Source organism: Ovis aries, chromosome 4, assembly GCF_016772045.2.
Source record: "Ovis aries strain OAR_USU_Benz2616 breed Rambouillet chromosome 4, ARS-UI_Ramb_v3.0, whole genome shotgun sequence".
Classification (NCBI taxonomy): Eukaryota; Metazoa; Chordata; class Mammalia; order Artiodactyla; family Bovidae; genus Ovis; species Ovis aries.
This window is the reverse complement of record NC_056057.1, coordinates 119,018,068-119,033,715: the sequence shown is the minus strand read 5'-3', so window position 1 is coordinate 119,033,715 and position 15,648 is coordinate 119,018,068. Positions and strand designations below refer to the sequence as shown.

The following is a 15,648-nucleotide window of genomic DNA, read 5'->3' as shown; positions in this document are numbered from 1 at the left end:
ACGCCCTTCCTGAAAATGCTTCCCATGTCCACAATACAGTAACTCTAACAAAGAGGAACAAGACAGAAAGACCAGAGAGTCTCCTTGGATGATCAGTATGAATTAAAATAATAATTTTTAAAGACAATATGATTAATTAAAGGACAGACTGAAAAAGCTAGTCTTAAGACTCAGGCTCTTTCACCTTTCAAAAAACTCAATTTAATAAAATCCAAAGACAAATTACTTAATTAGAGATGATGAAATACAGAAAATGACAAAAAGAGAAGTTCGTGCTGATTCACCATTGCCTCGCAGGTAAAAGCTCACCTAGAGAACCCTAACGTAAATCGTGATATACTTTCAATTTGTATATCAGAATAAGACTGCCAAGAAAATTCTGTTTTCCTAACAATTCTGTAGATGTATATTTTGACTCTGATCACATAATCACTGGCATAATTTCTAAACAGCTTTATGTACCATGATAGTTCAGTGTCCTGTACGGAGACCAATGAATGCAAAGAAAAATTTAACTAATACATTAGATGCCACTTTAGGTTAAAAAAGTGAAGGAAATCAAACTCTCTGAAGAGTAAATTTCTCTAGGAAATCTTATGAACAAAACATATATTTTAGTACTAAGAGAAGGTGAAGAAGGCCTGGAATCACAGCAAAATACAAGAACATGGGCTGACTGACAATGAGATGCTTTCATTAAACAAGTAATTATACACCTGAAATGCATAAATAACATTCTCCACAGATGCAGCACACAAGTCAGTCCTCCCAGAGAGGAAGCCCCCGTCAGACCCTCACGGGGGCGGCCAGTTCAGCACAGTCCTGGGCGTCAACACCTCAGTCCCTGCAAGGGGACAGAGACCAGCAGGGGCAGGAGGAAGAGGGGAAATGAGAGCACACTTACTTTAGCACTTAAACGGTCTCCTTTTTGCGCAATGGGTATGTTCTCTTATAAACAGTTCCTCCCCACCAAAATATACACATACACACACAACAACAACAAAAACCCAGGACATGAGGGAAACACAGTTCCACTCCAGAGATACAAGCAAGCGACCACTATCCTCTGAAAAGGCGGCCTTGCCAATATGGAGGCATTACTGGAATAAAAACAGTCTTAGTTCACAGATTTACACATGTTGGGCAGTTAACTTAAAACCTAAGGATTAAGAAGAGCTGAAAAACCACTGCAACGTTTGGCAGATAAGTACTTTCATGTAAAATTCTTGTTATTTTCCTGTGTATTGTAAAATCATATAGCATGATTTTAGAATATGATCTCATATAAAAAACACACTGTTTTCCATCAGAGCAAAAATTGAAGCAGATAAATTCTTCTGAAGACAAGGTGTTCATCGGTTGAATGCCGGTAATAGCAGAGCCGCGCCCTGCCCCTCCTAGTCCCCCAGAACCCAGAGTGCACGGGCCTGCAGGGCACCACCTGACTGCACAGGCAAAAGGCCTACTCCCAGCCAGGCCCCAGGGCCCGTCCTCTGCGTTTACAGCTCCAGTAAAAGCATGGGACACTGACAAAGACCATGATTAAAACAAGGCCAGAAGCAGGAGCCACAGAGGCACTGGGAACTGATGAGCACTTGGGTTTTCACCTAGAGATAGAACAATCTGATACAACACAGGCCAGTTACTTATCAACATTCTGAATCACAATGAATGGAGGAGAGAAAAAACAGATTTGGTCTATCAAGAATTTTCTTACGGCATTTGAAAACACTTCACATCTTTAGCGTACAAACTGAGCAACAAAAGCAACGGAAACGCATCTAACGAAAGGGCTAAGAACGAGCTGCCCTTAATTCAGCACAGCAAATGACTCCACACTCCTTCCACTTTCTAATGGTGCTGCCTTCCCTGGAGGGACTGAGAATTTGAGGCCCTTTTTGCAAAGAGTCAGACATGACTGAGCGACTGAACTGAACTGACTTTTCCTACAGGATTCCCAGGTGGCACTAGAGGTAAAGAGCTCGCCTGCCAACGCAGGAGACGTAAGAGACAGGGGCTTGATCCCTGGGTTGGAAAGATCCCCTAGAGGAGGGCATGGCAATCCACTCCGGTATTCTCGTTTGGAGAGTATCATGGACAGCGGAGCCTGGCGGGCTACAGCCCATGGGGTCACAGAGTCGGACACACTGAAGCGACTCAGCACACACGCACTTTCCCTGCTGTCGATATTTTGTGGGTAACTGATGACAGTTAAAGCGAGAGGCTGGGCGTACCTTCCATAGTAAGTGGAGACTGCACGGCAGGGTTAAGAAAGCACTAGGTGGCTCAGTGGTAAAGAACCCGCCTGCAATGAAGAAGACGCAGGTTCGATCCCTGGGTCAGGAAGATCCCCTGGAGAAGGAAATGACAACCCACTCCAGTACTCTTGCCTGGGAAATTTCATGGACAAAAGAGACTGGCCAGCTATACGGGCCATGGGGTCGCAGAGTCGGACACGACTGAGTGGCCGAGCAGCAGCGCTCTACGCGGGCTGACAGGAGGGTCTCCTGCAGCAGGGCCTATCTGCAGCCAGCCTGCTCCGTGTCAGCGCTGGGCTTACCCAGACTTCAAAGGCAGGCTGCTTTGCCACAGACGCTCTAAGGCAGGCTCTGAGCTAAGGTGAGGCAAGGAGTGATGTGCATCCCACTTCTGAAGGATGCCGCGGGAAGACCCCCTTTCTCCTCAAACAGGGATGGGGGAGTGGAGCAACCAGCCTGAGCTGGAAGACAGGAAATGGCGTCTGGGACAAAGGTGCTTAAAAGCAACACACCCTGTTCCCTCCCCACCCACAGGCACTCACTGACTCTAAAGCTACATGCAACAGATTATCTTTTTTGTGGTAAAGGAAATTTTTTAAAACAAATTTGAGGATTCTATTATAAATTATCTACAAAAAGAAGTTAAAAATTCTACAAAACTCCTAAATCAGGACTTTAGGAATTGTCACACTGGTTTTCCACTAAGACTCAAAGAGACCTGAGGCAGGGGTCCCAGCGGGCAGCAGCATCTCAAGGACCCTCCCACAGCACTTCGGGGGACAGGGGTGCCCATGGGACTGCAGAGGGTGACCTGACCCCACCTTCACAGACTCTCTGGGAGCTGGGACACACTCGGAGAAACACAGAGTCCAAGAGGCCCTGGTGACCTCGTCAACTTACCCCGCCTGACAACTTAATCACCCTGACCTTGGAGCCGACGTGCGGCCCGTCTCCACCGCCGCTGTTGGCCCGGTGCATGACAGTCCTCTTGGCACCGGGCTTGGCCTCTGGGGGCCGGCCTTGGAGGGATGCGGCCCGAGCGGTCTGCGAGGGGGGCGGCGGCCCCTCCCCACCGGCGGACTTCACCTGCAGGACTTTGTGCTGAGCTGGGCTCTGAGGTATGGTTCTGGCCTGTCTCAAGTGTTTCAGTGGCTTCATCTGTTGTCCTGGATACTGTGTGTGAGCACCAGACGGCACAAAGCCCGACGTCTTGGGTGGAACGTTTGCAACGGCCGCATCCTGGTTTTTGACAAGGAGTCTGTTTTTCACACTGGGTCTGACCGGAGGCGGCCCCGGGAAGGGGAGCAGCGGGTTGCCGTTGGCAGGCGGCGGGGCGGGCGTCTGCTCAGTGGGCGCGGCGGGGGCGGGCGGGGCGCAGAGCTGCTGCTGCTGCTGCTGCTGCTGCTGCTGCTGCTGCTGCTGCTGCCGCTGCGCCAGCCTCTCGAGCAGCTCCTTCTTCCGGGCGCCCGCCTGCTGCTGCCGCCGCAGCTCCTTCTGCTTCAGGATCTCTTCTCGCAGGCGCTTCTGCTCCTCTATCTTCAGGCGGTACAACCTCGTTTCCTCATCTTCATCAGGAAACTGGAACCAGAAACACACGTGCTTTACTCTGGAGTGCGAGGCGAGCTACAGTTCCAGTCTGTTTCAACAAACTTAAGAAAAGGCACTTTCTAAAAACCCTTTAATTCAGGGTCTGAAAGAAACCATTCAAATCTGCCTATACACTTTAAGCGGAACTCCTTCCCCAGGGGAGGGAAAAAAATGTGCACAGCTAAAGCTAATTTGGAAAATCTTATCAGAATATTAAAAATGAAACAATGTAGATTTCCACTCATTTACAACTTTAAATCAATTAAACTATTCATTTACGATATCAAAATATGTTTGAAATGGAAACTGCAACAGCAGGGAGGCCCTGCTGTCACACAGGTTTTATCTGGCTCTTCTCTGACGGACCAACAAAAGGTGGGGTGTAAATGACCTGAAAGGGCCTGATTAGAACTATTGATTTTTCGTACAGAATTTTCAGTCTGATCTCAAACTCATTTGTCACAGAATAATTGCTTATAATGAACAGCCAAGTCAATCTCTCTGACCTTGAACTCATGTACTCTCCTCAGAATCAAAATGCTGCCAACTGCAGTATTGGAATATTAATGGTATACAAGGGATGCCTTTAATACGCCAGCCTCAAACCACTCCAAGTCTATCAAAAGAATCTTTATAAACTCCAGTAATTTTCAAAAAAAAGCATTCAGAGAGGAAACTTTATTAGAAGTTAAGCATGCTTAAAATCGTAATAATTTTCTTTCAAAAAAATCATAGATATCATCACTCACAGAACCTTTACAAGAGAATGTAATAGGGTTTAATCTACCCAGAATTCACTGTTAACAAACAACCCTTACAAGCTTGGAATTAAAAGACCAAAGCCTCCCTCACAGCTCACTCGGTGAAGGATGTGCCTGCAGTGCAGGAGACCCGGGTTCGATCCCTGGGTCGGGAAGATCCCCTGAAAAAGGGAATAGAACCCACTCCAGTATTCTTGCTTGGAGAATCTCATGGACAGAGGAGCCTGGCGAGCTACAGTTCCATGGGGCTGCAAGAATCGGACACGACTGAGCGACTAAACCACCACCGTAAGACTAAAACACCGCTGAGGTTGCTGGTGCCCCCAGGGCCCATGCACTGGACCCACAAGACACAGAGCCGAGGCCTCGCTACCTGCATCTCAGAAGCAATTCTGACCAACTTGCTCATCTAACTTCAAACAGCAAATCTGAAGCTGGAAGGGACATTAGGGGAAGACAGGAAAACAGACGTTCAAAAAGCCCAAGAGCCAGGTCATCCTGGGGCAACAGTAACAGGTCCAGAGGGCCCACTGTTTCAAAGGCAGGACAGTTAACACCCACTCGGATTTTTCCCCAAGGAGTCAAAAACAGTTACAGTATGTCCAAGAATATAGGTAGAAATATTTCGAAATAGACTTGTCCTTTATTCTATCAACTGGGTGAATATAAGAGAAATCACATTTCACATTTACCTAAGCAAAACAAATAGAAGACTTTAAAAAGCAAAAAAAAAAAAAAAAAGCCCACACCAAAAACTGTACTCCTGTTTACACTCCACGTACACTGTGGCCACCTGCAAGTTCCACTTCATGTACAAAGTGCCCATTTTCCTCTAGAGAAGACGTCTTCAGAAGCCTGCTTAAACCGACTACTATGGAAGGGACGGGCAGATGTGACCAACAGTGTGCCTAAAAAGCCACTTTCCTCATTTTATTTAGCCACTGTCATCATACAAGTGTATGTGACCTCACTTTTCTGAGCCAAATCCATTTATACGTGAGTTAGGAACTACCTACATAAACTAAAAGCAAGATAAAACTGCTAGCAAAGATTTCTAAATTGTCCCAGTCCACTTTGTAAATCTACATTATTTTTTCATATACTGATTTTAAAACCATAATGTCACCCTTCTTCTAATAAAATGTTTTTACATGTTAGCTCAATATTTTTACTTTATATTTATACTTCTGATTTGGAAGCATTACCGTAACAGCTGCTACAATAATTTATTAGAAGACAATCTAACAGAAAACACAACTTGCTTATATTCTTACCTGAGGAAAGTCTTTGTGCCATTACTCTTTTATATGTTAAGTCGATCAGCATTAAGTTAATCCACAATACTTATTTCTTACGTTCTACACAGCACTATAAAATGAGCGTAACTTTCACATACAGGTCTTCCACCACGTCTGACACATACACCCAGTAGCATGGGATACGTGGACTCACAGGCCCAGAGCCGCTCTGCTAGCGATGGCAGTGAGCTGTGCAGGGGTGTGCCCTGGCCTGCACTACACTGGACACCCAGGCTTTGCGAAAGCTGCATCACATGAGCCACTGCCCAGCCTCCGTGTCTGTAATTCTAGGGGGAGCCCAGAGGGAACTCCAGGGGTCCCAGAGGGAAGCTGCAGGGAAGCACTCGATAAGCGCACTCACTACTTGGACAGGAGGCCAATGGACGGAAGAGGCTTGTCCCAGGAGTAAGCTAATAAATTGTACTAATGGAAAGAAATATTCTAAAAATTTTAAGCTGCATGACTAAGCAATCAAAACTATATCAAATAACATCTCAATTGGAAATCACGTAGAACGCTGATGTGCATTTTTATTTATTCTTACCTATTTATACCTAGTTAGAAATCAGCAATAATATACACAATTCAAAACAAAATACGCCCACCCCCCATCTTATTTAAAGGTCCATAGTAAAACTGGTCCTACCTCCTGGTAGTCCACAGGATAAAAGCAGAGCAAGTCGCAGGAACGTAACAGTATATGTCAGGGGTCGGCTAACTAAGGCCCATGGGCCAAATTCAGCCCAGCACCGACTCTTCGCGCAAAGTGCTCACAGCACACAGCTGTGCCCACCCATGCAGGAGCCGTCTATAACTGCTTCTGTGCTAACCCTAAAGAGCCAAGCCATTCTGAGAGACCATCCGGACTATAACGCCTGAGGTCTTTATCATCTGGGCCTTTTAGAGAAGCCGTCTGTTAAGATTCCTGATACACACAGACTGTGCAACATGTAACTGCGACTGTATAGATGCATAAACACCATCTAACACAGGGCCAGGGAGAATGAAACTACCTTCTATGAATATGGGGTTAGGCTACAAGGAGGGGCCGGTGAAAAGAAAGTGGGAAGATTCTGGGAAGAACACACTGGATGCTAAGTGTGTTCTAAGCAGGTAACAAGTACTTACCTCTTACCTAAGAGGCACAGGTTGATTATAAGATCTCCCTGTTTGAGTCCAAGTATTATTTTTTAATTAAAAAGAAAAAAAGAGCCCCACCTCTGGTTCGGTCTTTGCTTCCTCTTTCGGCTGACCCACAGGGCTAAGCGGCTTGACTCTCCCTTCGGCCTTCCCCTGCGCGTTCCTGGGCCCCAGCCCGGGCCTCGAGGGGGGAGACGTGCTCATGATGGGCTTCACTTGGGCCGCAGGCGTGGAGGAGCAGCGGCTGGTGCTCATCTCGATGACGTGAGGCGGCGCGATCGGCAACTCGCGCAGATTGCTATTCCTCGGAGCCGTGGGCTGCATCTGCTGCATTGGCCGCTTGGTGACGTTCTGGGAAGCCGTGCTCTGTCGCAGGAAGCAAGAGATCCTCATCACACCTGGAGACTCAGGGGAAGAAGCTGGGCACACGGGCTCAATCTGACTGGGTGACTGCTCTTCTGGGAGGCGGACACTGTCCCGCTGGGAAGCCTTTTCTTGCTATATAAATGCCTCTTGCTCTCTGTAGCAGCATACCCTAGAGCTAAGCCCTGGGGCTGGGAAAGGCACCACACCGGCCTGTGGACAGCCTCCTCTGTAAGGATATTACACCAGTTGACTGCAGTAGGTGCCTTACAGGACGGGGACATTTTTAACAGAATCAACAGAGCAATCAACTCCTGCATGAGGAGTCAGCTGGGTTACTGGCACCCCCACGGTCAACGGGCCCCTAAATTCCAGGTAGAACAAAGAATGAAGCATTAAGTTAGTGCTCTAAAAAAACTACACTCTGGAGGAGAAAGATGCCCGAAGGGTTTCATCAGAGAGGACACTTGTCAGTCATGTTCGTTCTCAGGATTCTCAACAGACCTCACAGCTGGAGGAGCATGCAGATCTGTGAGAGGCCAGCTAGGGAGTACCCAAGGCGGCTCAGCTCAAGGCTGGGGGCATCGTCTGCCGCTCTGCTTATAAGATGAAGTCCAGGTTACAAAGCACCCTCTTTCCAGATCTAGAAATTCTTTCCAATTTTTTATATCATTTTAGTCTCTATGTCACTTAAAGAAAAACACAGGTTTGCTTCCTGGTGGTTCAGATAAGAAAGAATTCACCTGCAATGAAAATGACCTGGGTTCAATCCCTGGGTGGGGAAGATCCCCTGGAGAAGGAAATGGCAACCCACTCCAGTACTCTCGCCCGGAAAATCTCAGGAACAGAGGAGCCTGGTGGGTTACAGTCCATGGGGTCACAAAGAGTCAGACACCACTGAGCTGACTTAGCATGCATGCATCTAATGGGGGACAAGACAGTAATGATGACTAATCTTTGACTTTCAAAGCAACAGGCTAGTCTCTTTCGACGCCTGACAAGCCACACATCTGCTGACAGGGCTTGAATTGATGCGGCTCTCCCCCATGATTAAGCTCTAGGAAGGCAGGAAATGCGTCTCTCTTGTGCAATGAATGCTCTATTGCCAGGAACTAGAGTAGCACCTGACAACAATGGATGTTCAATGAATTCTTCCTGAATTCACTGACATGCATTAGTTGCCCAAGGAGTGAGGGATAACCTCAGGACCGAGTAATAAACCGCTGGAGTCAGGGAGGGCCTCGGGACCGAGTGATAAACCGCTGGAGTCAGGGACGCCCTCGGGACCGAGTAATAAACCACTGGCAAAGGTAGGATGACTATCACCCAAAAATCTTTCCTAAAGTTATGCGTCAATCAATAATCTCATCTATCACTACAGAAATAGGCAGATACACCAAAGTCCTGTGCCAGAGCCGGCTGAGGACACGGGACACTCACGTGCCGCAGCCCCGGGCGCTGGGGGCACTGCATCCGGTTACTGCTGGGCTGAGGCTGGGTCGCCGGCATGTGAGGCCTGAACTGGGGCTGAGCCACGGGCATCAGCGGCGGGGGCGGCACGGAGAGGTGGTGGTGGTGCTGCTGCGGCTGGTGCGGAGGCTGGTGCGGTGGGGGCGGCTGCAGCGGGGGCTGCAGCGGGGGCTGGAGCGGGGGCTGCTGCTGCGGCTGCGGTTGCGGCTGGTGTGGCGGGGGCAGCGGGGGATGCAGCGGCCCCTTCCAGGCCAAAAGAGAGACAGAAGACATTTACCACGTGTGAACTAGTCACACTCGAGTGCAGCCACTTCCCTAAAGACCCCAACACCAGAAGGAACTTCAAGCGGCACTAAATTTCATTTCAGACTGGTTGGTGAAGGTGAGTAATACTAATACCTTAAAGGCAGTAATAAGCCAAAAGCTACTATCTGGCATTTTCCATCTGCTCTAAACCCTCAAATTCTGAACTTCCAGGAACGTATTCTGAGGAAATAACTAAGGAGGAAGGAAGCACAGCCTCAGGGACGCTCTCTGCAGCACCGTGTCTAATACCCAAGCACTGAAAGAACCAACGTGTGCCTGCGCTGGGGACAGCCAGATAGTGCCAACTGCTGCAGCAGCGAAAGATACTCACCACCATGAAAAGATGGTAGTAAGAAGCTAACTGGGCAAAGAGAGCATCATGAGGATGCCAGCACTGAGAAGAAGGAGAGGTGTGTCACCCCGGCATCTGGGGTGACTGTTTCCAGATGGTGGAACCAGAGTGAACCCATGCCTATGGCAGCGAAACAGAGGAGTCCTAATCACTCGTCCACCAGGGAATTCCCAAATTATATTTTTTTAATAAAATAATTTAGGAAGAAAATTTTTATCTTACTTTAACATCTTAAGAAATAACCGTTTATCTGTTTTTATTTTAGGTACATATTCTATGTGGTTTCTAAACAATTGGTTCAAGCATATCATCATTACACACCTTAAGAGGAAACTTAAAAATACAAGATGAAAGCTTCTGGCTAAGAGCACACTCCAGCAGCTGATGAAAAAACCCACCAGCAGAGGGCACTCAAATCTCTCAAATAATAAGGCAGCAGCAACCCGGTTTTCCCCACTACACACTGAAGGAACGTGACCTGATACAGAAGCTGACTTCTGTTAACCTCCTGAGAGTCTTGCAGTGATAGTGAAGGTATTATCAAAACATGTCCTAATTTCATTAGCAATATATAGGGACATCCTTTACAAAATCTTAATACTCAATTATTTATTTCCCCAAAAAATGACAATCACTATTTCCATTTTTCCTATGGTTAAGAAAAGAAGCAATATTAAGAAAGTTGTCTTTAATCAAGAGTACATGAAGTCTAACCTCTGTTCTCTAAACACTCTCCATGTCTCAGTAGACTAGAATGAAAAGGTGGAGCTTGTCCTTCAGATTCTGAACCACAAGCCACTCACCTGCAGACTGGGCTGCGTGTGGGTGGGCAGGAAGGGCTGTCCCGGGCCCGGCAGGAAGGGCTGGCGAGGAGGGATGAAGGGCCTCGTGGCCGCAGACCCCGGCTGGCTGAAGTGCAGGAGCCCCACAGGCCCTGGCGGCTGGAGGGCTGGCCTCACGGGCCTCTCTCTGGGGAACACAGGCTGCTGCCCCTGCTGACTGAACGCTGGGCCGGGCTGGGTGAACGGCAAGGGGCTGGGCGTGGGCACAGGGTGACCGCTGCTGAGGAGCGTGGGAGGAGGAGGCGGTGGGGGGGGACTTCGTTGCTCCAGGAAGAGATGGCTCGGGAACCTTGGCTCACCTGAAACTGAGGGGATTTGCAACGTTAATTGCCTCTAGTTACACAGAGCACTCTGTAGAAATCCGCTTTATGGACTGTGCTGCTAAGGACAGAAGTTACACATGGTGGCTGGAGGTGAGTATCTGAAAAGAACACTAGATTTTGCCTCTGTGTTTCCAGATCGCTTCCTTAGTTATTCTCCATAGATGATGGCCTCTTTCATGGGAGGTCTTCCCATTTCAGATGCCACTAGTGTCCGATTACAGCCTCTGAAATGACAGGCAGGGCTGTGGCACAGAAACCTGACTCTTCAGAGAATCTCTGGCTAGGGGCTGAGCATGGGTAAAGCATGGACATGGCCAGGCACATGGCCTCACACAGCTCTGCTCCCGTCCTCCGCACCCTCCTTTACCTCCTAAGAAGAAAGGGTCTCGCTCCTGGGGCGGGGGCGGGGCCCTCCACTGGTCCTGAAGAGGAAGCCGAGGGGGCTGGCTGAAGCTGTTGGGGACGGGGCCAGGCGTGTGCTGCGGGAACTCTGGAGGGCCCTAAAGAACAGCAGGAAAACAGGATGGAAGGCGGGAAAATAAGCGGTAATGTTCAGAAAGGTGTATCTGTGTTAAGTTTTCCTCTGAAAACATCAAGTAACTGATCTCCTGCAGCTCCACCCCCATCTACATACAACCTCATGTTACAAAACAGGTGTATTTTATATATCTCTCCCATAATTAAACAGTCAACCATCAAAATGCAACACCTAAAAATTAATTCCATGTTTGCACAGTACTACAGAACCAGCAGAATATTATTTTTAAGCTTACTGAAATCCACGCAATTACTGACCTTCTTGCCCATTAATCTGAAAGACCAAATGTATACTTCCAGCGTTCCTGACCTTTATCTTCCCAAACATGCTACTCTTTGCTACCTTTCTGACAGGACCATAAGCCACAGCTATGAAGTTGCTTTACTTCAAAAGAAGAAAAAGAAATTGAATGTGTACTGTAACAAAAGTCAGCCATGTCTGATGAAATAGGAAAATGTGAAAATGTTTTAAGAAACCACATGACTACAAAAGAAATACTACAGTCGAATTAAAGATTTTAAAATTTAAAAAATAAAAAACTAAAAAAAAAAAAAAAAAAAAGAAATACTACAGTCAGATTCCACTGGCTAAAAAATTCTAAACTCTTACAGATTACCATTTTTCAAGAACTACATGTTACTAGTAAAAATTTACAAAAAAAAAAAAAAAAAAACCCTAAAATTACTTACTTCTTTTTCAGCCAGTATTTTATAACTTTAAGTGAAATATCATCTATAAAAATTTTGAATCACTATATTATACACCCGGAACTAATATTGTAAATCAACTATATCTTGATTCTTAAAAAGTCATTTTTTTCAAGTATTTATGGAGAATTTTTTAAAATACATTTACTTAAGAAAGCCCCACATTTTATTTTTCCAGAAATTCATTAATTATATATACTATCATTCAATAACACTTCATTAAGTATTTCTCAACTTAAAAATCACTTTGCCATAAACGTGAAACTCTAATGATCTTCCTGTCCTTTTATTACTAATACAACTAGCTAGTCTCTCTAAATGTGGCATTCTATTGCAATGCTGAAAACACTTTTGCAAACTGCATGTGCTTTCCTTCTCTCTTTAGACAGCTGCTCTCTCCACAGCGTTTTAAGGACGATGCAAAATGAACACCAGAATAAACATCACAGCCCTGTAAGACCATTGGCTGTATGACATCAACAAAACTGTATTTAGACACAAACATTACTCTTCATAAAAAGACACAGAGACATGTGGTCAGAAAGCCGCAAAGATGACATTTGTAGTCTGTGTCTATGTGGGTGAAATCTAGGACATTCTCACCTCACAATGTTTGACAACTGACATTAAGGAACATCACTCCTCACTCTAGATAAAGGCATCAATTAAGATACAACTGAAGCAATAAATATCGGGAACTGACAAATGTCGGATTTATAACTGAGAATACATAACCATATACTCTCAGACTAAATCATCACATTTTTGTACCCCTAATAAATGTATACGTTTTTATCACAATGTTAATTTGAAACTTCTAATATGATGCTGTGATATGGATACTCTTCAATATTTACTCTTTTGCACTAACGCAATACTATGCTGGAAAAGCCTATTTCCACCAGCATCAGCTACCCTACACTGATACTGACTGGTCAAATCGCGCTAGGAATCCCGACGGACTTGCCTTCTGTCTTCCACTGCCACCTTCCCCCCGTTTTAAAATGACTCGTATTTTTGTGTGCAGTCAATGAAATATGTAGTGTGCATTTACGTGGGTATTTTGTCAAGTAACTTAAAAAGAACAACTGTTAATAAAGTATGAAATACAGCATTAGTGTCCCGTCTGTAGTTTTACAGACCTTCTTCCTCACGTGTAAATGTATTTCAAAACTTTCTGTATGATAACATATAGGCAATCAAGGTCAAATCATTTTTTTTTAATGCTTAAATCATTTTTCTTGGAGTGGCCCAGAAAATAAAATTTAAAATTGTCTGCCCTCTGTTTTATGACAAGGTTTGACTTGTCACACTGCCTCCCATCTGTGCAACGTGATACACAAATTAGCAACGCTCACCTAAGTAAAACGGGGGCTCAACTATATGGCTTGCTGCCTCGAGCTATCATGGAGTGTACCTGCCTGTCCCCCCTCTAGAGGAGGGGACACCAAGAGACAGTTTCAGAGAGACCAGCACAGAAGGGACACGTAAGAGGCATTAACTACACCACAGCCTCAAACGAGGTACTGGGTGTAAAAGGTAAAAGAAATCACTGAATTTAAAGCCTTACAAAAATGAAACACATGTACTTTTCATGAGGTTTTAGCTTACAAAAAGTAAAACATTAACACGTATCTGAAGACAAGTAAAAAAACATTTTCAACTTCACGGCATCCTAAGAAATGTTAGCTCCCTTCAGATAACTGCACAGGGATCACGTGTAAGCCGGTGTACGTGGCCTGCGTCAGGCCACCAGGGGAGGGTCTGCCTGGATGCAGGTTTGGTGGGGCAGACAGCACCCCGAGAGGCCTCAGGAAAGCCACGTGGATGTGGAAGTGCCCGTCGTTGGTAGGACGGCTGTGCCAGGAAAGACCCTCACTCTGGCTGACCCCCCCATGCGCTGAGAAGTGGGCATGAGACGCCGGGCTGGACCCGGGGGGCTTACTGGCGCTGTCACCGGGACTTGGGGTCGATGCCCTGCCTCCCTGGCTAGTCTGACAGCCCCAAGCGCGCATGGTGGGCCCCAGTGAGGCCCAGCCAGAGTCGGCACCGAGGCTCGTGCCTGGGCACCATCACAAGAGGGAGAGAGAACCCTCCCTGCTTCCCAGCACTCGCTCTCCGCACGAGAGCCCCTGCTTCCAGCGCACTCCCGTGGGGCAGCAGCAGTGGCCGCAGCCATCCGCATGGGAGTCAAGTCACTCTGAGCAGCCTGCGCAAGCACTTGCTTCGCAGGCAGGATGGGCGGGGACCGGACTTGACAGCCACGGCCCCGCCCGCCTGAGCTCCCCAATGCACGGTGAGGGCAGAGGGACGTGCCCAGCTTCACAGCCAAGGAAATCCAATCACGTGACACTATTATATTTTACTTCTTAATCGTAGATTTCAGTACCCAAGAAAAACAAGTTAAAATACAGTAGGGGAAGTTTCAATGCATATAAGTCATCAAAATGACTAAATCTGGGGATTCTAAAAATGATACTTTTCCGACTCAGACATGAAAATCAGTTTATAACTATTATGCAAAACATGAGTTCTGGAAACCATTGCATTCTGTACAAACGTCCACATCCTGACTTCTTCAGGAAAATGTTCACTCTGTGCTTCTGTTCACTCAAAATGTGAGCCCTCTCATAAGCCCCTGGTTCAGACACTTCCTCTTCCCTGTCCCTCCTTCATTCTCCTGCCAGTGGTCTGTCCTGGGGCTGCGCTGCTCCAGGAGACACTGTGTGCGCCCAGGCCAAGGTGGGCCCCCGAGCCCGCGCCCCCACAGAACCCTAGGCACTCCTGGGTGGAGCTCTACACGCCACGTCACACAGGCCCAGCAGCATCCCTCGCGGCTCCCTGGCTGCCCGGGACACTCTCCCATGCTCCCGCCCCTCGGGCTTCCTCCCCAGCTGCACCTCCATCCACAGACAACTTTTTGCCATGAATCATGTGCTCCAGGCTAATGTTAGCAGTACTCTAGAAATTTTTATTCGCATTCTGATACTGCATTTGGCCAGCTTTCATGTAAAAAACAGGAACAAGATGAATTACAACAGCAGTTGGAACTATTACACTACTGATTTGCTGACAAGCTTTCAATCTGAACTACAGTTAGCACACTTCAGGACTCGCAACTCATTAGCTGTATCAGTCATTGCTATGCTAGCGAGCTGACGAAAGAGGACGGACATAGAGAGATGGTATCAGAAAGAAGGGTGGGAAGACTAAAAAGCGTTTTCTGAGAGAGAGAGAGTCCTGTAAGGCTGTTCCGGACGACTCGCTGGAGAGCAGCGTCACTCAGGGGACCTCACTAACTTTATAAGACCCCCACTGGCCCCCCTAGGAAGTGAGACAAAGTTTAACTTCTGTTGTTCAGAAGCACTGTTCTCAGAGCCCCTCGTCCAGGGCTTCCAGCACCCCACCCAGCCCAGCCCACTTCCGCTTCGGTCCCAAGCGGCCACTGAAGGACACATGAGGTCTGCAGTGTTGCCGGCTGTACCGTCAACGCCTGGAAGGCAGAAGAGCTGCACATGTGGAAGAATCACTCCAGAGCTGCCGCTTCCGCTCAGCTCCCCAGAAGCCAGCAGTGGCGGATTCTCTGTCTTGCTTCCCTGATTCTGCTCACAGTTTAAAGAAGCTTGAAGAACTTCCTAACTTTTCTGTCCTGCCAACAAACACGGCTTTCTTTGTTACTTAACATGTGAAGTCACAATACTTC

The 15,648-nt window shown here is 47.1% G+C and overlaps 1 protein-coding gene across 17 annotated transcripts in view; it reads right to left on the bottom strand.

The window, feature by feature from the left end:
* Positions 1 to 15,648, bottom strand: part of RBM33 (RNA binding motif protein 33) — a 112,453-nt gene that overhangs the window by 24,830 nt on the left and 71,975 nt on the right. For 14 of the 17 annotated variants that reach the window (XM_060415227.1, XM_060415228.1, XM_042249067.2 and 11 more), the window contains 5 exons: positions 11,068 to 11,200; positions 10,339 to 10,682; positions 8,848 to 9,120; positions 7,123 to 7,410; positions 3,159 to 3,836 (listed from right to left, as the gene is read on the bottom strand). In XM_060415227.1, coding sequence (XP_060271210.1) covers positions 3,159 to 3,836; positions 7,123 to 7,410; positions 8,848 to 9,120; positions 10,339 to 10,682; positions 11,068 to 11,200 — 1,716 coding nt within the window. Of the gene's footprint in view, positions 1 to 2,234; positions 2,306 to 3,158; positions 3,837 to 7,122; positions 7,411 to 8,847; positions 9,121 to 10,338; positions 10,683 to 11,067; positions 11,201 to 15,648 lie in introns of all 17 variants that reach the window. The other 3 variants (XM_042249081.2, XM_060415230.1, XM_042249082.2) reach the window with 2 other exon arrangements.